Genomic DNA, 26,226 nt, shown 5'->3' with positions numbered 1-26,226 from the left:
TTCCTCCGGCAGGAGAAGTCTTTTCTGCTCTCCTTTAATAAACTTCTATTTTCCACTCTGACCTTGCCTGGCGTGCTTCTCTGGTGTTATTCTTCAACACTGGGGAAGCAAGGACTCGTCACCGGTCAACAGCGGTAACAGGAGCACAGCAATAAATGACAGAAAGGCACTGGGGTTTGGGATCAATTTGGTATGGGTGCCACTTCCAGCACTTTCTGCCAAGTTACTTAATTTTTTTTTTTTTTTGGGGGGGGGGTGTGCTGGGGATTGACCCCAGGGCCTTGTACATCTGAGGCAAGCACTCTACCAACTGAGCTGTATCCCCAGTCCAAGTTACTTAATCTTGCTGAATGTGTTTTCCCATCTGAAGAAATTGGAATAGTAATTCAATTATACATGGCTGTGCTAATTTTGTGAAATAGTATATGTGAAATGTGCTTTGCAGCAGATGGTTTTCAAACTATTGACCACAAAACACTGTCAAAACAAAACAATTTTTTTTACATTATATAAACTTGTGTGTGTTTGTGTGTGTGTATAAATGTATACAACTAAAAGGTTTCACAAAAAAAAAAAAGAAGCCATTCAAGAGTCACTTGGTCTTTTTAATTTTTTTAAATGCTGATTGCATTTCACTACATCGTTGGCTAATAAAAAACACTATTGGAAATCATACCATTGTCCTTTATTACAACTGTTAACATGATTCTCAGGGATGGTCCAATGACTAGGAACTTCATTGCCAGGGCAATAAAGTAAGAGGTCAAGGTTATTAGGTCAAGCCCTAGAGAGTCCCGTTGTCAAGGGAACAGGTTCGCCACGTCACGGTCCGCTTACCCATGCGTTCTAGCCCTCTGGAGACAAGCAGTGGCCAGTTCCTTTGTCACTCATCAGTCCTTGGGGCAGCCCGCCTCCAGGCTCGGAAGACCCGCCTCCTCCCTAAAGTTAAGCGAGGAATACAGGGATTGGAAATTTAGACGGTGACGTAACTTTCCGCTTTACGTGGCCTTCCGCTCGCTCGGCAGTCGGAGGGGGTTCGGGGTTCTTTTGGCGGGCTCCCGGTCCCTCCGCCCTCAGAGGCTCCATGAGGTCAGTTAGCTACGTACAGCGCGTAGCGCTGGAGTTTAGCGGGAGCCTCTTCCCACACGCAATCTGTCTCGGAGACGTCGATAACGATGCGGTGAGTGCATGCGCACTATAAGGGACGCAAGCAGCCTGCATCCGCGCGGGGCGGGGCTAGGGAGGAAGCCGCCGCCGGAGGCGCGCCTGGTGAGCCATGAGCATGCGCGCTGGCTGGAAAACTTTATTGATGTCTTCCGTTCCAGACGTCACTGCCGGGGTAGTTAGGCAGATACCCTGGGAGCTATTTCTCTTCTGCCTAATTCAGTAATTTGTTCACAGTAGAGCCTGATAAACTCCGGTGATACCTGGACTAGTTAACGAGTTAGCCTCCCCTCATGGCATCACCTTTCAGATTACTACCTTAAACTGAAAATGATACCGCGCTGCATATAACTCCGCTGCTCCAGACTTCCCTAACCCCTCCCACCCTGGCAGAATTGGTCATTCCCTCGTTGTCTCACATGGCTGTAAACGCACCTTTGCTCTTGCACTATGTTCCGGAATAGAACAGGATTTCTCTGCCTCCTGTTGTCGGGCAACTTGTTGCCCCTATCTTGACACTGTCGGGTTTCTATAGTGCCTACCCAGAGTAGAGACAGATGACTGGCATCTTTAAAGTGTTAACGCTTTGTTGAATTGCAGAAGCAATCTCCATCTATTTTTCTTTTTCTCAGCAATCATTACTACTTTCGTTGTTTAAATAAGTCAGTACAGATAAAGCACGTAGAACAATTCCTGGCACACTACTAACACTCATTAATTGTTTTTTTTTTTGTTGTTGTTGTTGTTGTTTTTTTTTTTTTTTTTTAGCTTTCAGCAGACACAACATCTTTGTTTGTATGTGGTGCTGAGGATCGAACCCAGGCTGCACGCATGCCAGGCAAGCACGCTACCGCTTGAGCCACATCCCCAGCCCTCACTAATTGTTAGTGCTGTTTTATTGCAGTCTGCCCTTCCTATCTAAGTGTTCTGCATTAGGGATTCCACCAACCAGGGATAGAAAATATCTGGAGAAAAAAAAATTGGGTCTGAACTGAAATTATAGACTTTTTTTCTTGTTATTGTTTCCTAAGCAATACTGTATAACAACTATAATCGTGCATCACTCAATGAAGGGGATGCTTCTGAGGAGTACATTGTTAGATGACTTCATTGTACTAACATCACAGAGTGTACTTACACAAACCTAAATAGTATGGTCAACTATAGGCTACATAGTATATACCTTCATATATGTGGTCCACCATTGGTTGAAATGAATGTAGCGCATGACTATTTGCATAACACTTTAGAAATGATTTTAAGTATATGGGAGGTCGGCCCGAACTTCAAGCATCCTTGGATTTTGGTATTCACAAAGTGGGAAGAGCTGGAACTAATCCCTCATAAATAGGAGGGACAGCTGCAAATTATATTACCTTTTTTTTTTCCCACCTAGCTCCATTACTGTAAGTTCCATAAGGATTGAATTTATTTATTTATTTATTTTTAAAGAGAGGGAGCTTGCAGTTTTGCCCACACTGGCACCAAACTCCTGGTTCATGCCATCTTTCTGCAGTACTCTGAGAACTGCAACAACAGGTCCTTGCCCAGCCAGAATTTTTACTTTTGATATATATGTACTAGGGATTGAACCTAGGTGCACTTTACCACTGAGCTACATCCCCAGATCTTTTTAAAAATTATTATTACTATTTCCATTTGAAGACAGGGTCTCACTAAGTTCTTAAGTCCTACATTGCTGAGGCTGTCATCGAATTTGCAATCGTCCCACCTTAGCCTCCAGAGTCACTGGGATTATATAAATTCCAAGCCCAGCCAGGAATTTTTTTTAAGTCTGTTTTTTCACTGCTTTATTCCCAGCATCTTAGATCCTGGCACGTAATAGTCATCCAACAAGTGCTTTTTGATTAAATTAATATTGTTATTTTCAGAAAGCAAATTGAAGCCAGGCATGTAGGCATACGCCTGTAATCCCAGAGACTGGAGTCTGAAGCAAGAGTATTACAAGTTGCAGGCCAGTCTCAGCAACTTGAACAAGGCCCTATGCAAATTAATGATACCTGTCTCAAAAGAAAAAAGAAATGGGGATGTGGCTCAGTAGTAAAATGCCTCTGGGTTTGATCCCCAGTACCAAAAAAAAAGAAAGAAAGAAAGCAAATTGAAAAAGACATTGTAGGCTAGAATGTAGCTCAGTAGTAGAGCATTTATCTAGTATTTACCAAGCCTTAGTTCAGTCCTCAGCACCACAAAAGAAAAAAAAAAGAAGAAGAAGAAAGAAAAGCAATTGTGTTTATGTGACACAAAACAAATTGAAGAGCTTTGCCTGCTATTTATAAATATAATTGAAAGAAGGGCAACTAAATAAGACAGTTGGCAAGTGGTCAGGTATAACACTTGATCCACAGAGTGGAGATAGAAATTTTGTTAGGGGGAATACTTAGGGTTGTAACTCAGTAGTAGAGTACATGTGTGAGGCCCTGGGTTCAATTCCTGGCACCACTGAGAAAAAAGAATTTTTGCTAGTGGTTCTAAGCTAACATTTGGAGATTTAGGAACAGGGAAAAAAAAAAAACTGATTTCAGCCTACTAAAACCCATAGCTTAAAGCTCTTTGAAACCAATTTCTTCCTCCTTTAACATTGCTAACCAATCCAATGGTGAGTGACCACTGGAGGCCAGAACCAAGCTCATCCACAGAGATCTGGTGGGAAGCATTCTAGCTGCTGGAAATGTCTTCTCCCCCAGGATGTTGCCTCATTCACTCTCTGCCTGGCTGACTCACATCTGCTTGCTCACTGTACCTACAACACTGTTTTATGATTTTCTTCCTGTGTCTGTGCACCAGCCTCCACTCGCACCCATCCCCCACCCCCCACCACCTTGCCTGGCAGAACTGGAAGCTCCTTCTCAGCAGGGAGTCTGACATTTATCTTTGTACCCCCAACTGGTTGTCCAGCTTTACCTGAAAACTACAGGACTGACCTGGCATTCTCTTTCATTTAACTTTTCTAGTGTGTAGGAAGCCCTGGATTCCATCCTCAGCTCTGCAACCAAAAAAAAAAAAAATGCATGCATACACACACACACACACACACACACAAAATCTTTGTTGTTTGTTCATAAAACATTTATTGAGGTTTTACTTGTGTATTGTGGCATTTGATGAATAAATGTATAAAAATTAATTCTATGAAAGATGCTAACAAATTCCCTATCCTTGGAGGAGTTCAACTAGAGGCTAAAACTCCACCTGGTATTGGTATTCACTGTAAACCAATCACTGTTCTAAAGGCCTTCCTCTGTTGGTTCGATTCTCACAATCTTATGAGGTAGATATTCTCATTATCCTTTTTACTATTTAATTATTTATTTTGCAGTGCTGGGGATTGAACCCAGGGCATTGCTCATGCTAGGCAAGTGCTCTAATACTAGCTACATCCTCAGCCCTATCCTGGTTTTATAAATGAAAAATGTAAGCAGAGAGAGCTGGATTTAAATCCAGCCAGTTTCACTCTGAACCCAAACACTGTGTTCCCTTTCTCCTGGGTGTCTGTAAAAGTCTTCTTGGCAGCCATATTTGAAATGTTGGCTATAGAGTTTCATATAAATAAGATCTTTGTATTCTGTGATCTACTATTCTCACCAGAAATTCCCATAACTATTAAAAAATAAATCCAAGAGTCAAATCATTATTGATAAATCCCAATTTGCTTCTAACTTTTTCTTATGTTTATTATTGTTGGTGGTATTTTGTTGTTATTGTTTTATTTTGTTTTGCTTTGCTTTTGGTACTGGGGATGGAACCCAGGGATTCTTTATCACTGAGCTACACTCCCAGTTCTTTTTTATTTTTTATTTTGAGATAGAGTCTCACTGACTTGCTGAGGCTGGCCTCAAACTTTTGATCCTCCTGCCTCAGTCTCCCAAGTTGCCAGGATTACAGGAGAGCACCATCAGGCCCAGCTTTTTGTTGTTGTTTTGAGACAGTATGTCTCATTATGTTGCCCAGCTGGCTTTGAACTCCAGGACTCAAGCAGTCCTCCTGCCTCAGTCTCCCTAGTAGCTGGAACTATAGACGTGCATCACCACACCTGGCTTCCTTACTGTTGATCTCTTTGTTGCCTTAGAGTTAAATCTCTTGAGAATCTAAGTTTAAGATTAGATTCTGTTCTCTCTGTTTGGGGAATAGGAGTAGGGTTAGCTATACCTCCAAGAGCAAATCATAAAGCTGATTGTAGAAATAGAGTTTAGAGCCATTTGGTTTTCATGGTTAATCCCTAAAAGGGCAGCTGCCCAGGTAGGTAGCAGTCATAGGGAAGAGCCTTCATGTTGGGGTGGCCTCATCCACCCACCCACCCAGAACCTAGCCACCACTTGAGGGCACCAGAGACTCAGAGCACAGAGACTCTGCCCCTCAGTCACCAGAATCCCTTTTGTATTCACACATGCTGCCAAGATCCAAAGGCCTAGAGGAGGGAGGCCCCAGGAGCAGACCTTATCTTTTTATTTAGCTCCTGATTGAATACAAGGTTTGAAGTTAGAGTCTTCAAGAGTTCAATATCACTAGGCATGATATTGCATGCCTGTAATCCAGCTACTTGAGAGGCTGAGGCAAAAAGATCAAAACCCACCATGGCAATTTAATGAGACCCTATTTCAAAATTTAAAAAAAAAAAAAAATTAAAGGGTTGGAGGTATAGTTCACTTGAAGAGTATTCCTGGGCTCAATCCCCAGTACAAGTTTAAAAAAAAGAAAGTTTAAAAAAATCAGTATCTTAGGCTGTTTTCAAAACCATTTTGTCCCATTTATAATGGACAAATTAGAAGAGCTGAAGTCAGGCATGTGGGGCAGAGAGCTGTTCAGATGTCAAATTTTTCTGGGAAGGATCATAGATTCCATATAGCATCCAACACATACACCTACCTAAATGGAAATATTTAAATCCTGGGAAATTGATTTTGTCTGTTTGTTTTTGGTGCTGGGAATAGGACCCAGGGCCTCACATAAACTAGGCAGATGCTACAACTGAGCTATATCCTTACCAGTCTCAAAGGACTTTTTTTTTTTTTCCTACAGTATTAGAATAAATTCAGGGAGGCTCTACCAGGAGCTACATCCTTAGCAACCTTTGTTTGTTTTTTTTGGTACCAGGGATTGAACCCAGGGGTATTTAACCACTGAGCCACATCCCCAGCCCTTTTTAAATTTTGAGGCAGGGCCTCGCTAAGTTGCTAAGGCTGGCTTTGAACTCACCGTCCTCCTGCTTCAGCCTCCTGAGCCTCTGTGATTACAGGCATGCAGCACCATGCCCAGCTTGTTTTTTAATTTTTGAGACAAGATCTCACTAAGTTGCCAAGACTGCCCTCAAACTTGCAATCCTCATGCCTCAGCCTCCTGAGGGTTTTTAAAAAATGTTTTCTAGATGTTGATAAACCCTTTATACACACACACACACACACACACACACACATTTATTTATTTAATTATGTTGCTGAAAGTCAAACCCAGTGCCTCACATATGCTGGGCAAACCCTGTACCACTGAGCTACAATCCCAGCCCCATTAAAGAATTTTTAATAAAGTTGTTGAATTTACAAATTGAAACCTTGTGATTTCTCAGGGATGGGCTGAGTTGAGAAAAGCTTGCTGTGGTTTGACAGGATTTCATCCTAACAGTCTTTTCTCTCTATTTGAAGTTAAATGAACTGGTAGTGGGAGATACCAGCGGAAAGCTGTCTGTGTATAAGAATGACGACAGCCGGCCATGGCTCACCTGCACCTGTCAGGGAATGGTCAGTATTCACCTCCCTGGGTCTGAGGGAATAGAGATAGAATCCACTCTGTGCAGGGATTGGCAAGGGAGAGTTCCATGCCAGAGCTCCCAGTGTCTTTACTCCCCAAAGGCTCAGCCCAGCCACTGCTTTAGGATTCATTTAACTCAGGGAGAATGGTGCCAGGCACTACTCTCATCTGTCCCAACCCTCCCGACAAGCTTGGATTGTCTTTTATATTATGGAGTGTCCCTTGGTACTTTATGGAAGCTGCCTAAAGTTGTTCATATAAAGTCAAGTATCACTTCACAATGGGGATATGTTCTAAGAAATGAATCATCAAACTCTCATCATTGTCAAATATCATAGAACATGTAAACACAAACTAAGACAGCTGTGATGCCACTAGGTGATGTAATCTTATGGGACCACCATCGTGTATGTGGTCAAAACATTGTTATGTGGTGCATGAGTGTGTAGTCAAATGGGGGTGGTGATTTGGTACATCTACAGATATGGTAGTCTAGCTATATTATATGTAGGGTTCTATTTTGTTTTGTTTTAAACCTAAATTGTCTTACCTAGCTTAAATCTTAATTGTGCTATATAGGTAAACTGAACCTATAGCCCAGTAACTCAGTCAATAAAGACTATCAGTGTAGATTCCATGGCACAAGTTTTCAGCAAATGATGGTAATTATAAAACTCATTCCTCCTTGCGTCACAGAGATTAGGGGAGAAATGGTCTCCCTTATAACCTCCCTGAGCCTCCCTTTCTCTCTTGCAGTTGACTTGCGTTGGAGTTGGAGATGTGTGTAACAAAGGAAAGGTGAGGACTCTCAGGGATCTTATTCTTTGTTAGGACTCTAAGGCCTTCCCTCCATCCCTGTCTCTCAGTGGAAGTCAGCCTTGACCCCTGAGATCTAATATTTAGATTTTTAGCTTGTGCCCATACCTACTTCCCCAGTCTAGTGCATCTCTCCTGTACCTCTGTCTCTCCCAGAACCTGGTAGTGGCAGTGAGTGCTGAAGGCTGGTTTCACTTGTTTGACCTGACACCTGCCAAGGTTCTGGATGCTTCTGGGCACCATGAGACATTCATGGGAGAGGAGCAGCGTCCAGTCTTCAAGCAACACATTCCTGCCAATACCAAGGTCATGCTCATCAGCGACATCGGTGGGCATGGCTGCCTTTGCAGGCAGTGGGGGCGGGTAGGAATCAGTGGGTACTAGAACAGATTCCAAGAGACTGGGGTGAGGATGAGGGTGAAGTCCATATTCATTTATACATCTATTGTGTATTTAATGCAGAGTTATTGAGTTCACAGTGTAAGCCAAGCATTGTTTGAGACTCTAGAATTACAATAATGAATAAAACGCACAAAAATCACTGTCCTCTTGGACCTTACTAGGAAAAAACAGGAAAGAAACAATATAAATTTTATAAGAAAATTAAATAGTAGGATATAGCTGAGTGGTAGAACGCTTGCCTAGCATGGGCAAGGTCCTAGGTTCGATCCCCAGCACACACACACACATACACACACGCACACACAAAAAAATCAGTAGTATATTAGTGATAATAAATGCTACAGGAAAAAAAAAAACACAAAGATTTCAAGCATATCGAGGTGGAGGTAGCAGTTTTAAATGGAATTGTCAGGGATGTTCATGCTAAGAAGGTAACATTTGAATGAATTGGCACATTGGCTACATATGTAAGAAGTAAGAGGAGAGAAGTGATAGGACCTGCAGGACATTTGCATGAGTAACTGCTATGAGCACAAGGAAAGGCAAGGTGACCAGCACAGAGAGCTGGGCATAAAGTTGCACTGAACCAAAGGGACCAGTGGTGGAGATGGTAGCAGAATACAGGCTGCAAGAAGGTACTTTTAGGCCTCAAGCTGATCAATACAGATTTGGCTTCAGCCCCTCTTGTTTCCTGTGCCCACAGATGGAGATGGGTATTGTGAGCTGGTAGTGGGCTACACAGACCGTGTGGTACGGGCCTTCCGCTGGGAAGAGATGGCTGAGGGCACTGAACACCTTACAGGACAGCTGGTGTCCCTCAAGAAATGGATGCTGGAGGGTCAGGTGAGAGGCTGAGCTTGGAGAACAAGAACCCTGGAGCTGAGAGCAAGGGCTTCTGGGAGAATGTCATGGGATAGGACCAAGGAGGGAAGCAGGGACCATCATTTTGCTGAGAGAGATCCAAAGAGGGTCATTTTCAGTCAAGGTCAAGCAAAAATTCCAATGAGTGGTAAAGAGAAAGGAATATTGGGCTAAGAACTAGGAGTGCGAAGGGAGATGGTATGGACTGCAGCAGGAGCTGGACCTAGTGGGGCACACACAGCAGAAAACAGATGGTCTGTGCAGAGGAGATGGCGCCTGCCTACTACCCTGGAATTCCTCCTCCTGCTTCTACCCTCTAGCTGGAGGGCTGTTCCTAGGACCCCCACCCCAGATCTTCCCTCTTCTCAGCAGAGTATCCCTTTATTCTCTCCTCAACCTAGTTAAGCCCCTGTTCCTGGCAGGTGGACAGTCTCTCGGTGACACCGGGGCCACTGGGTATTCCTGAATTGATGGTATCTCAGCCAGGCTGTGCTTATGCAGTGCTTCTGTGTACCTGGAACAAGGATACTGGGTCCCCTGCTACCTCTGAGGGGGCCACGGAGGGCAGTAGGTAAGGAAGTATGGACTGTGAATGGTGTGGGGTACATGGAAGCAAGATGGGCTCCTGGAGGGCACGTGGCAGTGAGGTCTGCAGTTAACAGAGCTCTTTCATCTAGGTCCCAGCCCAAGCACCTTTCCCATTAAGGAAAATTACTTGGGACCCATGGAATCTTGGGCTTTAACCTTAGAGTTTCTGAAAGAGGTTCCAATTTTTTTTTTTTTTTGGTACTGGGGATTGAATTCAGGGGCACTCAGCCACTGAGCCACATCCCCAGCCCTATTTTGTATTTTATTTAGAGACAGGGTCTCACTGAGTTGCTTAGGGCCTCGCCATTGCTGAGACTGGCTTTGATCTTGAGATCCTCCTGTCTCAGCCTCCTGAGTCACTGGGATTATAGGCATGCACCACTATGCCCTACAAGGTTCCAAAATTTCTACCTGGCAGCCCAAGCTCTCTTCTATTTGTCATATGGGCCAGACAGAGTCAGGGATAAGTTTCCAAGCTGATTCAAGTCCTGGAAACTTATAGGGATGGCAGCTTCAAAGGGCCCAGAGAACTCAGCTTACTTGACCTCCCTCTTGGCCCACCTCCCTCCTGCCCGCAGGGAGACCCCAGCTGCCCGAGATATAGTGCTGCACCAGACTTCTGGCCGCATCCACAACAAGAATGTCTCCACTCACCTGATTGGCAACATCAAGCAAGGTGAGGATGGGTGAGGGGGAAGAAGGGAAGGAGCTGAGGGATAGCTGGTCAGTTCTGAGGGAGAGGAGATCTTGGACCTGACCTCATTTCTAGTCCCATCCTTCCCTCTCTGTCACGGGCCACCCCTCATCCTGGAGATTGATCTTACTCTGTCCTTCACATTTTCTTATTGTGGCCCTTTTTCTCAACCACAGGCCACAGTTCTGAGAGTGGTGGCTCTGGCCTCTTTGCCCTGTGCACCCTGGATGGTGAGCAATGCTGGGCTGCATTGGGTAGGTGTTTGCCTGTGGGTCTGCTCAGTGGCCTGACCCACCCACCCCAAGCCCATGTCTCCCCCTATAGGGACATTGAAGCTTATGGAAGAAGCAGACAAGCTGCTGTGGTCAGTCCAGGTGGATCACCAACTTTTCGCCCTAGAAAAGTTAGATGTCACAGTAAGTAGAAATGGTGGAGAATAGCATTTCTGCCTTCATGGAGAGATGGTTTTTAAATCAAGCCATTCTCCTATTCAAATCAAGTCTCTTAGACACATCAAGTTATCTGGAGTTAGTGTGTTTCCTGACACCACAGTATTTATAAGTTCTCTCTACTAGGCAGCTGGAAAAATTTCTTATTTCCATACCTTTCAGTAGAAGCAATAAACCCCCCCCAAAAAGAAGTTACTGTAAGAGTCTAGAAGTGAGTTGTTAGTCCCGATTACAGATGTGCTTTTTGTAGTTTTTTTCTTTTCCATATGAGTCTATTTAATATGCTGTGCCTCTAAATTGGCAGATGGGGGCTAAACTTTACACTGCTATTGTGCATGCTTGATGGTTTTGAAGGCAGACCTGGCTTGGGGTCTTGCCTCACCCCTCTCCAGTTGAGTGACATTAGGCAAGTGACTATTTCTGAAAGCTGAAGTTTCCTCAGACTAAACTAGGGAATAATGTTTCCATCTCCATAGAGTTGCTGTGAGCATTTTTTTAAGTGGTTTATTTGACTTCAGGTACCAGGCACATGGGAGTGCTTCCTCAACTCCCTATTGGCCATCCAGAGCCAAGTTCATGGTCCTTTATATCTCATCCAGCTCCCATCATTAGATCTTTTTCTAAAACACCCCTTCACCACTCCTGCATCCTTGTCTTGGCCTTTTTCAGGGAAATGGGCATGAAGAGGTGGTTGCATGTGCCTGGGATGGACAGACATATATTATCGATTACAACCGCACTGTTGTTCGCTTCCAAGTGGATGAAAATATCCGCGCCTTCTGTGCAGGTGGGATTCTTCCCCATAACCCTTCTCTAAGTGCATTTGTATTAAATAAGCATATTACATAGGCTAGGTAAATGTCTGCCTCTCATTTCCACTCTTGACATAGTCCCTAATGAAAGTCTTATAAACAATTCAGTCCTTTAGCTCTTTCATTAGCTGCTGATGTATGGGTACTAGGTTGCCACCTTGACAATTTTAGATTTTTAATTTTTTTAGTTGTAAATGGACACAATACCTTTATTTTATTTACTTATTTTTATGTGGTGCTGAGGATCAAACCTAGTGCCTCACACATGCTAGGCAAGTGCTCTACCACAACCTGAACCACAACCTAGCCCCATCTTGACAATTTTAAATAAGAAAAATTAAAAGATAATAAGGTCTCCATCTATGAATATTTTCAAGAATAAGAAGATTCTCATCATCTATTTTTCTGGAATGTGAGAAGACATTAGATAGTTCTTTTCTATCTGAACTTGCCAGAACTCTGTGAAGAAAATTCTCCCAGAGCATTCTCATTATTATCAAATCAGGGACCTGGGGAAATAGCGCTAGCTCTTTGGGTGACTAGGGGATATGTCTGATGACTGAAATGGTAAAAAGCTAGAGTGTACCTCAGTGGTAGGATCCTTACCCAGAATGCACAAGGCCCTTGGTTTCCTCTGTAGCACTACAAAACTAAATATTATTTTAAAATGATAAAAACTGAACCATTCTCTGGAATACAAGTCCAGTGACTTGAAAGGTTGACATATATACTTTGAAAAAAAGGATTGACACCTAAGAGAAACTTTTCTTTCTGATCACATTTTACTAACCTATCTGTTAAACTAGCAAGGATGTCCCTCATTACTCTAGAAACATCACTAAGATGGAAAAATCAATAAATACCACTTTTTTGGGTGCTGTTCTGCCTGTTTTTTTACTATAATTTTTCTATACTTGGGATAGGGCAAATATTTTCTTTGTTTTCCCATTTTACTGAGTTCCCAATAGAGAAAAAATAGAAAGAGGGCCTTTGTTGCTTGACATCTGTGGGAGAGCCAAAACTGCTGATTCTGATGTTGAGTCTTGCTCTTGCCTTCCTACGGGGACTCCAACTTGACCTTTGTCTCATTACCCACATCTTCCAGGCCTGTACGCCTGCAAAGAGGGCCGTAATAGCCCCTGCCTCGTGTACGTCACTTTTAACCAGAAGATCTATGTTTACTGGGAGGTACAGCTGGAACGGATGGAGTCCACCAATCTGCTGAAACTGCTAGAAGCTGAACCTGAGTACCACAGCCTCCTGCAGGAGCTGGGGATGGGTGAGTCCCAGGAGAGACAGGGACCAGGTACCCAGGAAACCCACAGTCTCTTACCAGCCCCTTTTTGGCCCTCAGATCCTGATGACCTCCCTGCAGCCCGAGCCCTGCTTCACCAAACTCTCTACCATCCGGACCAGCCACTACCATGTGCTCCCTCAAGCCTCCAGGATCCCACCTAGCTGGGACTGGCCTCCTGTCTGGTGAAGGATCTTTCTGAACCCCCACTCCCACCCCCAAATGTATCTGTAATGTTGGCAGGATAGGGAATGTATTATTACAGAGGAGCAGGATTTGAGTCTTGACATGGAAGGATGGCAGCAACCCTAGGGTGACCTTGAACTAGAGACCTCTCAGTCTTTTTGGTGAAAGAAGAGACAAGGTGACCCTCGGCCCATTTCTTTATGGACCACATCCACCACATCAGCCAAGTGGATCATGAGATCTTGACCTTATTCAAAATCATTCAGTACACCACTGCCTCATCCCTGAGCTTCCTACCCTCACTATGCAGAAAACAGATGTGTCTATGAAGACAGAGTATAGATCTTTTGCATGGCCCCAGCACCCATAAGGAAACCAGACTTCAGATTCAGGGAAGCAGTGGATGTAGGGAATCCACCACCCAATCCTAAGTACCGTATTTCATGGCACAGCTCCATCTCATTGACATTAGTAATTAGTACAGGAATGGCGAATTCTTTGTTTTGTTTAGAGGGGTCTTTCATTTTACAGTGTAATCTTATTTGTAGTCCTAGCAACCCTGAGATGATTTTTCTCCATTTACTGAAGCAGCTGAGCCCATATTTTCTTACTTTGCTATTTTTCTTTTTCTTTGGTGCTGCTGGGGACTGAGCCCAGAGCCTCATACATGCTAGGCAAATGTTCTACCACTGAGTGATACCTCCTGCCCTGCCATAGTCTTAAGTATTGCACAGCTTGATAGGCCTTGCTCCCATCTCCCCCACCCACTTGTTTCCCCCCACTTTATTGTCTATGTCATGGTGCTATGTTTACAATCTGATGCAGGTTTCTGATTAGAATTATATATTGGGTAATTTATATTCTTTCTGCTCTTGTTTCTCTTCTCTAAGTCTGTGTTTTTCAAGTTGTACATTGTAATCATTGGGTGGGTTGTGGCCAGCATATCTGAAATAAATGAACTAGAATAGAATAAAGTAAAATAGAAAATATCAGAATCCACTGCTCACAGTATAGATAAGTATTGTTTTGTCACAATTGTGTGTGTGCATTTGTACTGTGTGTATTTTACAAGCCATTGCTCTCCATTGGACTAACCCAATGGGTCAACCTGGGGAAGGACCCCATTCACTTGTCCTTCCCATAAGCCAATAGGGACCAAGTTACCATTCATCTTTCAGTAGGCGGGAGGAGGACCAGAGAACAACACAGCATAGAGAAACAAGTGTTTATTCAAATGGAGAAGTAGCTAAGTCACGGCCTGCCTTGGGCCTGGGTCTGCAATCACAGAAGCAGCAGGAAAGACAGGGAAAGAGGTAGAGGTCATAGAGCAAGACAGTGAAGGAGAGGCAGTCCTTTAGGAGTTTTAAGACCAGGCACTATGACAAATATGCTAAGCAAGCCTTCCCTTCTTTTGACGGCCAGGGAGTCAGTTGAAAAGATAAGACCAAGGGCCACAAGGTGGCTCCTTGCATCCTGTTTTTTCTCTAATCTACCCCACACTAAAGATTTAGTTTCCAGCCCAATGGTCCTAGTTCCTTAGTTTGGGTTAGATATTGCTGTCTTTCTCTACCCCAACCATGATTTGAGAGAGTTAGAACAGCCAGAAAGACACTCAGGCATCTAACTTCTTAAGATTTAGATTCTGCTCTTCACAGAAAAATCAGTGTGAGCCTTTGTCTTTTAGCCTTGGTTCCAAGTCTGGCAGGGAGATAGAAAGCCACTAATTCCAGGACAAGACAAGCTCAAGCTCAGAAGACATGAGAGGAGTAGGAAGAAGGCTTAATGAGGTGGATAGTTCTAGAAATAAGAATGAAGCAGGGCACAGTGGTGCCTGCCTGTAATCCCAGTGGCTCTGGAGACTGAGGCAGGAGGATCACGAGTTCAAAGCCAGCCTCAGCAACTTAGCAAGGCCTTAAGCAACTCAACAAGACCCTGTCTCTAAGTAAAATTTTTTTTAAAAGCGGGGCAGCACTGGGGATGTGGCTCAGTGGTTAAATGCTCCTGGATTCAATCTCTGATACCAAAAAAAAAAAAAAGAGAGAGAGAGAGAGAGAGAATGAATCTTGGATAGGTTAAGTCTGAATACTGACAGCCCTAACATTGTGTCCACCTTGCAGGGTTGTAGAGACAGTTCTCTACAGGGTTCTTCCTAACACTGTCCCAAAGCTCAGGGGCCCAGTGGGTACAAAAGCAAGTGAAAGAAGGATAAGTATCCAGAGTAAGTATTAGAGGCATACTCAGTTTTTGCACAGGGTAATCAATTGATCAGAAACATCCCCAGACATTTGCAGCCCATAAAATATAACTAATCAAAGTATTCAACCTTATGGGCTGGACATTCCTATACTAACTTCCCTTCCTTATATTGAATTATTCCATTTACTGTCTTTCCACACTCATCTCTGAACAGAATCAGAAGGGTAGGTGCCCAAAGAGCAAGTGCCAGAAGGGCCAGGGACCCAGGCTGGAGAAGCATGGCAGTCTAGCTGCTGTGGGAGATAGGCCCTTTAGTGGAAACTTCCTGAAACAGAGGGCAGCTACTGAAAAGCAGAGAGGAAGGCAGCCAACTGAGAGAAATGGGACAGCGGAGGTCAGGATGGTGAGAAGAAGGACAGACACAGTAGTCCTCAGCTACCCAGCTCAGATAATGTCCCCACTCCATACATGGCTCTTCCTCTAAGGCAAGGTATTTCCCTCTGGGACCAACTGGGACAGCGGTCACTGGCCAGGCTCTTGGTACAGAGGCAGGAAGGGCAGCTCTGAGAAGGGGGCTTTCAGTCGCAGCACTCCATGTTCCAGGTCAATGCAGCACTGTGGGGTATGGAGTCCATGATACGAGGTCACCCGTCTGAAACCCAATCTTGTGTTCCCCCTTCCACTTCCCACAGCTTCCACCTGCTTTCTGCTGCTCCCTCTGCTTCCCATATACCTGGACCCCTGTCAGGGAAGAACCCAGTTCTCTTGACTTTTCCCTCAGAGCCTGACCTTCACTTCCACTCTGTGCTTTCTGCCTCTTTCTATACTTTGGTTCGGGCCCCAAGTATGGTCACCTTACCTTGAGGGAGAGCAGAGTCTGCAGGCCCAGGCAGAATTCAGGACTGTCAACATCTGCAGAAACCATTGAAAAATGAGAGGCTGCATCATGGTCACTGCTGCGCCCTCTCGGCACTTCCTCCTTCCCTGCCCACCCCAATAGCAGGTCTGAGAATACTGGCACAAAGCTCAGGACAGTCAGAGCATCCTTGGGGACTGGCAGTGGCTGAAACTGCCTTTGCCATGCCCAGAAGAGAAAGGTAGGAGAGGTGACAAAAGGCTGTTGGCAAAGGGAGAACTTACCCACCACCTGGGCTGAGCATGCCACCTTCTCCTGCCCTAGTTGGAGCTCCAGCTGCTCCACCTGGGTTGGCCCAGGTGCCATGTCCCCACCTGGGGCTTTCAGAACCCTCTTCCCTAACCTGTGGTTAGGAAACAAGTGTTATGGCTACCATGGACTCCACACTCTTACTCCCAACCCCATTAATTGGCTACTACTGATTTATTCTCATTCAATCCCTGATACCACATGGAGTCTAAATCTTTATATTCCCTGCCTGAGCCTCCAACCCACTTTTTGGGGTGTTAGGAATGTGACTCAGTAGAATACTTGCCTAGCATGTTTGAGATCCTGGGTTCAATTTCCAGCACCATAAAAAAGAAAAAAAAGTATTTAAATAAATATGTACTTGCTGGACTTGGGGTGTAGCTTAGTGGTAGAGTGCTTTCTTAGCATGTGCAAGATTTCTAGGTTCAATCCCCAGCACTGCCAAAAACTTAATAACAGCTTTATTGAGATAGTACTCATGTATCATAAAATTCATTCTTTGCATGTGTGCACACACATGCTAGGCAAGTGCTCTACCTCTGAGCTAAATCCCATTCCTTTTTATTTTATTTTATTTTAAAGTTGAGACAGAATCTCCCTAAGTTGCCCAGGCTGACCTTCACCTTGCAATCCTCCTGCCTCAGCCTCCTGAGTAGCTGGAGTTACAGGCATATACCTCTTTGCACCTAACTAAAATTCACTCTTTTAAAGTATGTAGTTTGGGGTTTTGTTTTTTGTAGTGCTGGGATCAAATCTCACTGTCTGCTAGTCAAGGCTCTTCCATTGAGCCATGAGCCAGCCCCAGTTCAGTGGTTTTTAGTATATTCACAGAGTTGTGCAATTATCACTAGCTTATTTGAGAATATTTTCATCACTCCAAAAAGAAACCCCATCCCCATTCATTCATGTGGACCACACTCTTACCCTAGGCGGCTGAGACATCCAGTGGAGATCTGATTGTGTTGGGTTCCTGTGTTCACAGCCACTCTAAGCAGCTGGTCCTGGCACTAAAAAAGAAGAATTTGGGTGGATCAGTGAGTTTCTCGGGAAGAAGGATTGGAGTTGGGTTGCTGGGTGCAGTGGTACATGCCTGTAATCTCAGCAGCTCAGGATGCTGAGGCAGAAGGATCATTGAGTTCAAAGCCAGTCTCAGCAATTTAGCAAGGCTCTAAGCAATTCAGTGAGACCCTGTCTCTAAATAAAATATAAAAAGGGGCTGGGGATGTTGCTCAGTGGTTAAGCATCCCTAGGTTCAATCCCTGGACTTAAAAAAATAATGATTGGGGTTAAGGCTTCAGCTTTCCCGGCTTTGATGGTTCTCTTAAAAATGAACATAGGGAATGAACTGAGTCTTCAAAAGGAAATTTTATGGGAGTTATAATTGAAGCAAAACTGTCTCTCCGGTAAAGAAATCAGAAAAGAAGCAGAGCCACACAGTGAGTCCATAAGTTGGGAATGATTTGGCCAGAAATGGTGATGTTTGCTTAGAGAAATTCTCGTGAGGTTGAGGCCTCCTGGTTAGGAATAGAGGAGGGATGAGACTGGAATCCCTTATCAGGAAACTTAGATGTGAGTAACCAAGAGGTTCACCACTGCAAATAATGGAAGACAAGTTTGCTTTCTTTGGGATATTTACAGACATTTGGCTATACACTTTGATACACACACACACGTAGTTTTCTCATTCAAAATATTTATTAAGCATCTACAATGCAGAAGATATGCTGCTGGAAAGTACATCAGTGAACACTGTTCTTCAGGAATGTAAAGGAAGTAAAATATAACTCTGGTACAAAGGTGTTTTTGGTTTGAGGGTTTTTTTGTTTTGTTTTTGAAACACTGGGGATGGAACTCAGGACCTTGTGCATTACCATTGAGCTACACCCACAGCCTCGTAGAAAGTTCTAAAGTCTGTGAGAAGATTGAGTCAAGTGTCTTTTAGAAGTTGAGAGGGAGGAAAGCTATTTCCTCCTTGGGGCATCAATAAATCTCTCAAGTAGGAGGTAACATCTGAGCTGGGCCTTAAAGGACTGCAGAACTTGGACAGAGTGATTGGAGAACAGGAAGAGAGCTCTCTGGGCAGAAGAGTAGAAGAACATTTATTGGGAACAATTCAATAGTGGGTGTTTCAGTGGCTCTAGAGATGCCAGGGTCTTCACCTTGGAACATAGGAGCTTTTCCTGGGAGAATGCATTTCCCATACATGCATGCACCCTTCAGATATGTAGAGAAGTTGAAGAGGACTTAAGTTTTCACATGTAAATATTACAATTTCAGGAGAGAAATGATATCGTGGTGATAACAGATGGAATTGTGGGAGAAAAGATGGGTTGAAACAGAGAAAAAAGAAGACAGAGAACTTGTTTTAGGTCCAGGATAGGGGAGAAGTGCCCTTTTGCCCTTCCTGTCTCTTTTCCCTGCCAGTCAGGGCAGAAAGAAGAACAAAGTGAGCTGCTCAGGGAGGTTTGTTAAGATCAGTGCCCTAGAAGGCCTCTCACCTTGCAGTTGACCAGAAGAGCTGGAATCTCTGTCCCACTGGTCTTCCTCTTGCTGTCCTGGCCATGAACCAGGGCCTGCACTAAGGGAGACTCCCCCTGAAGCCGACTCTGATTCCCCTCCATCAGACGTCTTTGGATCACGTTGTGCGGCTGCTGGCTCCATGACAAAATGAGACAGGCAGACAGGTGTAAGCTCAAGTATCTAGGCCACTCAGTTCCCCTATTTTACATACCCTAGAGTGCTCACCCACACCAAACCCACATCTCAGACAATGACAGAGCAGGACTAGGGATACAACTGGGTGGTAGAACATTAGCCTAATGAGTAAGACCCTGGGTTTAATCCTCAGTACCACCAAAATAAAACAAAAGAAAGAAAAGGAAAGGAGCCAACCAAGGACTCCATCAACCAGATGTTTATAGCAAAATGAAACCCAGGATCAGATCATGCCATTGTTTTGGGACCCCGTTAGGTTTTTCAGCAATGAGGAAATGGAAAGAGGAAAATGACCCATTCTAGGTTAGATTGACCTATTGGCTAAAGGGACATTCCAGGAATTACTGTTAGGCTTGGAGGAACTTGGGTCTTAAGTATACCCTTTTGTGGAGATGGGGGAGAGGACTAATTCTGTCTTTTTTTTTTTTTTCCTTTCTGTCCTCTTCCCAAAATGGGCTGCAGATCCCAGATGGTGTGATGGAAAGAAGCAATGAAGTCTTCAGAACTGGGATGCTAGTGTTCACCCTTGCTAGTATTTTCCCTCATCCACTAGCACCTTCACCCTGTCCAGTCACTTCCTAGATTCTACCAGTTTGCCCTCCTGTCTGTAGGGTCTGGCACTGCTTTCTGTTACTACTTTCCTTAGCCTCCCCATAGCTCATCTAAGTCACTGGGCCTCAGTTCACAAGCACCTGCCTCTGGCACTGTGGCCTTCCCAATACACCAGCTCTAGGCTTCCAGACTGACTTATCAAAAACCCTGCCACCCAAAGTGTGGTCCCCAAAGCAGCGGCTTTAAAAAACATATAGAAGCCTGCTTAAAATGCAGAAATCTCAGACCTAGTCAATCAAAGCTGGCTTTTGGGGTTTTATCTTTTTGCAGTGCTGGGGATCAAACCCAGGACCTCACATATGCCAGGCAAATGCTCTACCACTGAACCACACTCCCAATCCCAGAACCTCACTTTAGCAAAACCCAGGTGAGTTGTGTATCCATTCAAGGTGATGATCCAGATGACCTGGCTGCTGTCTGAATTTTCCACTTCACCTCCATACCTTCACTCCTGCTCACTCCTTCTCCCTGAAACCCCGCTTCCTCCTTCTTCCCTAGGCCAAACTGGTGCCTGACTCAACATGCTGGATTCAGAAGAATGGTTCTTATTTTGCACCTGAGATTCCATGTGTACTCTGTAATTAGCGCAGGATCGACCTCCTCCAGGGTACCCTCTCTGGACTCTTCCTGTTCCTCCCCCTGCTCGTATCTCTCTTGGTTATGTTTCTCATAGATGTTATTTCTGGATTTCACTCCCCCACTACCCTGGAGAGCCTTTGAGGTCAGGTCTGTTTCTCATGTTTGTATACCAGGGCTTTACTCGACATCCAGTAGGTACTCAGTAAGCGCTTGCTGAAGAATGACTGCTCTCCCAGGCTCCACATGCTCCTCCACCTGCCCTCTCTCTTTGGGAGCCTGGGATTGTTTTTATACTCTTGGCCTCCTGGGGCTCTAGAGGTTGCCTCCCAGCAGCAAGCTGCCAGCTCTGGGAAAAGTGCACTGAGTTCTGAACCAGCTGAAAAAAAAAAGGAGGCGGGGGAGTTCAGCAGTTCCCATCTTCCACGTTTCCCACGATGGCTCCAGGCTCCAGGCCTCTCCCACATTGTGCAGTTTGATCCCGAGCTATCCCAGGGAGAGAGACAGTGGGACCTCCCAACCAATTGCATCTTCACTCCCAAAGCCATAAGAGGTAATGCTAGAGGTCAACTCAGGAGGTACCAAGGCAAAGGGCAGAAATGAGAAGCCCAGAAGCTGGAATCACCACTCTAGAATAGCATAGATGTAGGATGGTCCCCAATAGATGCAGAGTCCTAGCCCTCAGGAGATAAGAACCTGCTTCCCTACTCCATCCCTTTTCTCAGCTGTGCTCACTGTGTTTGCAAGGGGGACCAACCCTGGCTGTTCTCTGAACTCAAAGTTCAGTTAATCTGATCACTTTTCCTCAGTGGGGGCTGCTACAATGGAGCTAGGGCATTGCCTGACCTCTGGGCTGTGTCCCTGGAGGGGGAAATTCAAGCTGGGAGAATAAGGGAAAGGTAGGGCTAGGTCAGGAAAGGCAGTGAGGGCTGCATTTGCTCCCAGCTTCCCAAGAAGAGGTTTTTACTTCCATAAAATATAGTTCTATATCTTCTGGACCCTCCCTCTCTCAGGCTTACTTTATCTCTCAGGCTAAGTGGAATAGAGCCAGAGGAATAATAATCACATTTCTCTACTGCTATTAGTGAGGCACACTCCTAAGTGCTTAATATGTATTGGCTCATATAACTCACAGCACCCTAGGAGATAGGTGCTAATAAATTTCTCATTTTTTTTTCTAGTAATAGGGACTGAATCCAGGGGTGCTGTGTACTGGTGAACTGCATTCCCATCCCTTTTCATTTTCTTTTGAGATAGGGTCTTGATAAATTGCTCAGGTTGGCCTCGAATTTATGATCCTCCTACCTTAGCCTCTGGAGTCACTGGATTACCTGATGTTCTCATTTAACAGGCGAAGAAACTAAGGCACAGAGACATAAAATAACTTGTCCAAATTAGTAAGTGGCAAAGCCAGGATTTGATCACAAGCAAGGTGACTCCAAAGTCCATGCACTTAACCATCACTTCTCAGAGGATGACTGGATATGCAGTTGGCCCAGGATTCCCTCACCTCCTCATCATTAACTCCCCTGTTCCATTCCCTGTGGGGGCCAAAGTTACTAGAGGGGGAGAGAACCTGGTAGGGCCATTTCACTCAGAAGTGAGGGAGAGGACACTCATGGGGACCAAGAAGCCATATGAAACCTTGATGCCCTAAAAGTATGGAGGCCCTTGATGTTTTAATTCTGAAGGGGAAAGGTAAATGAATGTGCAGGTATGAAGAAGTCTGTTTGGGGGAGAACAGGGAAGTCACAGCCCTAAAATGATAAGTCCTCTAGGCTTCTTGGCCTTGAATGACTGCTCCACAGGATTCCTGGGTCCCCTAAGCCTCTACCCCTAAACAGCATAGCTCCCCATCATCCCCCAAGATAAGCCTTGGGCTATTGGGTGGCAAGATAGGGGCAGCTGAGCAATGACAGTGGGCCCCACAGGGCTGCCAAGTCACAGGAACAGCCCCAGCAGAGAGCCTGGGAATGGTCAGAGTGAAGCCCCTCGAGGTGGCCGGATCTTTTCTCCCCCTTCTCAGCAAGGGAGAGGGAACCTGAAGGTTGAGGATCTACACTTTCTGGTCCTCCCAACCACCCTCCTCAGGATGTGGGGAGGTGGAGAGAAAGGGACAGGGACTTCCTTGGCCATGGGGTGGGGAGAGGGCCGCCTCACCAAATCCTTGGAGGTGCCGAGCCTCTTGAGGCTGTCCAGGGGGAGCAGGTCGGCGGAGTCCTTGTGGAGGAATTGAGTGGCCTGTTTGAGCCGGCGTTGCTGGCCCAGGTGGGCTCGGTCCCGCAGCTCTGCTTCCTGTCCCTTCCTCCTGGTGTCTCCCTCATCTCTCCTGGCCTCCTGCTGGGAGCTCATGGCCCCCCTCTGGGTGAGCCAGGCAGGGGCTTCGGAGGGGGCCTTCCTGTGTCCTCTCTGCTGCTGTGTCTCCCTGCAGCTTCCTGCCTATCTTCGTGCCTGGATTGCAGCTCCCCTTCTGACAGGAGGGTCTCAGCAGGAAGAAAAGAAGAAATAAATAAATAATGGGCAGGAGCAGCCACGTCAGACACCAATTTCCAGAGATTGCGGTAGAGGGAGTGAGGCTCGGGCTGGAAAAACCCAACCCCAGAGGAGAGGGAGGGCTGGCAGGGCCTGCAGCTGGCAGGTTCTGCAGAGTATCCAGTGTATTCTGGGGTCCTGGTCTGAGTGGGCGGTGAAGGGGTGTGTGACGATGCTGTAAACTGCCAGGGTGCGCGTGTTATTGTGTAGGGGCGGCAGCCTGTGAGCTCTGCGTGTGGGGGCAGGCAGGCATGTCTGTACGCGCGCCTAGACCTGGCTCTGCTCTGCGTCCCTCCCCGACCATCCGCTCCCAGCTACTGCTTCCTCCTGAAATTTTCTGCAGCCAGGGTTGGGGGAAAGCATGAAAGTGCCCTTTCCCACTCCATCCCCTGACCACCAGGGGCCTTACCTTGCTGGACCTCTCCCTTTCAGCGTAGCAGATGTCAGTCTTTAGCTAATTTACTTGGGAGTTTGGATTTTACACTGATGTGGTCTCTGTCCTTCCCCCTAAATTGTAAGGAGAACAGGAACATTCTAGCATGCAAGCCTTTGAGATCTTTCTTCTTAGGGGCTGAAGAAATCCCTGTGATATGCTGGTGAAGAATGCCAAGGAATATTCTAAAGCTAGTCTGTATCCTTAACTGGGTTGTCTGTGTCTTTACCAATAACTCATCTTAGTCTCTTCCTTTCATTATTTTTTGACTTAACAGTTATAGAATTAAAAAAAAAAAAAAACCATACTCAGACAAGAGGATTGCTAGAACCCAGAAGTTCAGAGTCAGCCTAGCAAAATATTAAGAGCCTGTCTCTAAATAAAATTAAAAGTCATGGGCTGGGGTTATGGCTCAGTGGTAGAGCACCCGCCTAGCATGTTTGAGGTGCTGGATTCCATCTTCAGCAACATGTAAAAATTAAAAAATTAAATAAAGGTATTTTAAAAAGTGATGTACAAGGTCTTGGGTTCAAACCCCAGTACCAAAAAGAGAGAGAAATAAAGCAAAACAGAAAACCAATTATTAACAAGAAATAACTAATACATTGATTTCTAATAATGAGACACTGGGGATGAAATTTCCAGGAACACTACTCAGGAAAATTAAACCATTCTGAATAAGTAGGAATAGAAGTGGAAGTTTTTCTTTCTGAAAGAAAAAAAAAAACTTGGAAAATGTCTTCTTTCTCTCATCTTGTGGTTCACAAAAATCTTGAAGCAAATGAATCTAAATTTAGAAATTCTGAGAGGAAAAACTCAAAGTGTGAAATATAGCTCCTTCACTGCATTTGTTCTCCTTTGAATGAAGTTTTCCTTTTATTCACCAAAAAAATATCTGGGTTGAGGGTCTAGCTCAGTGGTAGAGCACTAACCCAGCCTGCACGAGGCCCTGGCTTCCATTCCCATCACTGCGGGTAGGGAGGACTTTTCAGAAAATATTTATTATCTACTCTGTGCCAGAGCAAGGCACAGCGTAAGGTCTTGGCTGTCATGAAATTTACATTCTGATGAGGAAGCCAGAGAACAAGCAAGTAAATTGATAATGTCAGGTAGTAGTACATGCTGAAGAAAAAGCAAGGTGAGAGCACAGAGAACCGTGGAGGAGCAGTGATAGGAGTGGCTCTTTAGAGGAGATGACATTATGCAAAGACCATCATGGAGCCAGCATAGTGGTGGTGGTGGCCTGTAATCCCGGCTATTCAGAAGGCTGAGGCAAGAGGATCACATGTTCAAGGCCAGAACGGACAATTTAGTGAGACCCTGTCTCAAAATTTTAAAAAATAATAATTAAAAAAAAATGACTAGGGATGTAGGTCAGCAGTAAAGCACCCCTGTATTCGGTCCCCAGAAACACACACACACACACACACACACACACAATGCTGGAGAAGGCTGCATAGTTACCTGGAGGAAGGACAGTCCAGACAGAGAGAGGAGTGCAAGTTATACAGACCATAACTTGCAGGCGGGGAGAGTACTTAGTCCCCACACCCCCATTGAACACAGGGACAGATGGGTACCTCACCATCCTCTGTGTCTGGCCTGGCCCTCCTGTGACCAGTCACTTATACCAGCAAGAAGACTGACTAGCTAGGGTATAAAGCTTCCCTGGTGCTGTGAGACAGCACGGCTACCTGTCCATGCTTGTCTTCACTGTCCTCTACACCTTTTTTTTTTTTAATATTTATTTTTTAGTTGTAGTTGGACACAATACCTTTATTTCACTTATTTATTTTTATGTGGTGCTGAGAATCGAACCCAGGTCACGTACATGCAAGGCGATCGCTCTACTGCTGAGCCACAACCCCAGCCCTTCCATACACTCTTCCCGCTGGATCTGTCAGAACTGCAGGAGACTGGGGTCCCTCTGCAAAACAGTGAACATGGAGTGCTGTTGAGTGTGTTCCAAGCTCAGTGAGTGCTGTGAATCCAGGTGTTTTGAGGGACAATGAAGGCTGAAAAGGCACCAGCCTCATAGGCCCTCAGGCTTGAAGTTCTTCTAGAAAACTTTGGATAAAACCAGACTATAACTTTTATTTTCCATTGAGTGTCAAATAGTTATTACTGATTATACTTTGTGTGTGTGTGTGTGTGTGTGTGTACGCATGCTCAGTGCTGGAGATGGAACCCAGGGCCTCATGCATACTAAGCATGCACTGGGTCACTGCCCCTATTGATGATTCTAGACTAGTGCTATCCCATACAGTCATTGAGCACTTGAAACTGAGATGTTATCTAAGTATCAAATACATACTGGATTTTTAAATCAATACTAAAAACAATGTTAAACATTATTTTTAGGTAGATTACATTATTGTATATGGGTAATATTTTGTATCTATTGGGTTAAATAAAATACATTGTAAAATTAATTTCACTTGTTTGCTTTTAATGCAGCAATCAAAAATTTTTACTTTATTTTTTAAGGCCCTGGTTAGTTAGAACCCAGGGCCTTAAACATGTACTGCTGACCCTTACCTCCAGCCTCTGCAACTTAAAATTATTAATTTCAAAAAACTTTATATATATATATATATATATATATATATATATATATATATATATATTTCCATTATATTTTTATTGGACAAACACTGTCTTAAATAGATTTCACAAGTGCTTGCAAGACCCTGGGTTTAATCCCCAGCACCACAAAACCAAAACAAAAATATATGTTTAGCCAGGCAAATTGACCTGTGCCTGTAATCTCCTTACTCAGGAGACTGAGGATCACAAATCCAAGGCCAGCCTGGACAACTTAGTGAGGCTCTGTCTCAAAATGAAAAATAAGAAGGGCCTGGGGGTATAGCTCAGTGGTAGAGCACCCCGGGTTCCATCTCCAGTAACACAAAAACAAAACAAAACATATATCTGTAGGTCTGGGAATGTAGCTGGTGGTAGAGTGCTT

General features: G+C 44.8%; 2 protein-coding genes and 1 long non-coding RNA gene across 9 annotated transcripts; 1 reads left to right on the top strand and 2 right to left on the bottom strand.

The window, feature by feature from the left end:
- Window positions 1-670: 670 nt before the first annotated feature.
- LOC124078544 (uncharacterized) lies at window positions 671-1,252 on the bottom strand. Its single transcript, XR_006846942.2, has 2 exons — window positions 1,107-1,252; window positions 671-939 (listed from the first exon to the last, which is right to left on the bottom strand). It is a non-coding gene; the product is annotated as an uncharacterized LOC124078544 (long non-coding RNA).
- Window positions 969-20,272, top strand: Itfg2 (integrin alpha FG-GAP repeat containing 2). Of its 5 annotated transcripts, XM_058572362.1 has the most exons (14): window positions 1,031-1,180; window positions 1,933-2,047; window positions 6,822-6,917; window positions 7,684-7,725; window positions 7,900-8,071; window positions 8,849-8,988; window positions 9,408-9,577; window positions 10,173-10,270; window positions 10,465-10,518; window positions 10,613-10,704; window positions 11,407-11,524; window positions 12,655-12,828; window positions 12,904-13,028; window positions 19,568-20,272. In XM_058572362.1, exons 1-13 carry the CDS (start codon window positions 1,176-1,178, stop codon window positions 13,005-13,007), a joined length of 1,380 nt encoding a protein of 459 aa, XP_058428345.1. In that variant the 5' UTR covers window positions 1,031-1,175; the 3' UTR covers window positions 13,008-13,028; window positions 19,568-20,272. The 5 variants fall into 5 exon arrangements, with proteins under 5 accessions (XP_058428347.1, XP_046279335.1, XP_058428345.1 ...); XM_058572363.1 differs by lacking the exon at window positions 19,568-20,272 and having other exon boundaries at window positions 9,429-9,577; window positions 12,904-14,018; XM_058572361.1 differs by lacking the exon at window positions 19,568-20,272 and having other exon boundaries at window positions 12,904-14,018.
- Nrip2 (nuclear receptor interacting protein 2) lies at window positions 14,241-23,398 on the bottom strand. 3 transcript variants are annotated; one of them, XM_058572365.1, is made up of 7 exons: window positions 23,235-23,398; window positions 22,454-22,776; window positions 18,889-19,045; window positions 17,315-17,397; window positions 16,366-16,484; window positions 16,085-16,137; window positions 14,241-15,840 (listed from the first exon to the last, which is right to left on the bottom strand). In XM_058572365.1, the coding sequence occupies exons 2-7, from the start codon at window positions 22,615-22,617 to the stop codon at window positions 15,748-15,750; spliced, it is 669 nt and encodes a 222-aa protein (XP_058428348.1). In that variant the 5' UTR covers window positions 22,618-22,776; window positions 23,235-23,398; the 3' UTR covers window positions 14,241-15,747. The 3 variants fall into 3 exon arrangements, with proteins under 3 accessions (XP_058428348.1, XP_046279336.1, XP_046279337.1); XM_046423380.2 differs by having other exon boundaries at window positions 18,889-19,041; window positions 23,235-23,386; XM_046423381.2 differs by lacking the exon at window positions 23,235-23,398 and having other exon boundaries at window positions 18,889-19,041; window positions 22,454-23,122.
- Between the last annotated feature and the right edge of the window lie 2,828 nt (window positions 23,399-26,226).

This window comes from Marmota monax, unplaced genomic scaffold (assembly GCF_021218885.2).
Source record: "Marmota monax isolate L192 unplaced genomic scaffold, Marmota_monax_Labrador192_F-V1.1 WCK01_AAM20220418_F8-fsc00356, whole genome shotgun sequence".
NCBI lineage: Eukaryota > Metazoa > Chordata > Mammalia > Rodentia > Sciuridae > Marmota > Marmota monax.
This window is presented reverse-complemented; position numbering and strand designations above follow the sequence as displayed.

Bases quoted from the DNA above. Each gene is read 5' to 3' on its own strand.
- Nrip2 (XM_046423380.2), bottom strand. From the start codon at position 22,645: ATGAGCTCCCAGCAGGAGGCCAGGAGAGATGAGGGAGACACCAGGAGG. The intron at 19,042-22,453 runs GTGAGGCGGCCC...TCATGGAGCCAG, and splicing joins TCGGCACCTCCAAGGATTTG to CAGCCGCACAACGTGATCCA. The intron at 16,485-17,314 runs GTAAGAGTGTGG...TCCTAACCACAG, and splicing joins GGATGTCTCAGCCGCCTAGG to GTTAGGGAAGAGGGTTCTGA.
- Itfg2 (XM_058572362.1), top strand. The intron at 8,989-9,407 runs GTGAGAGGCTGA...TCCTCAACCTAG, and splicing joins AATGGATGCTGGAGGGTCAG to TTAAGCCCCTGTTCCTGGCA. The intron at 10,519-10,612 runs GTGAGCAATGCT...CTCCCCCTATAG, and splicing joins TGCCCTGTGCACCCTGGATG to GGACATTGAAGCTTATGGAA.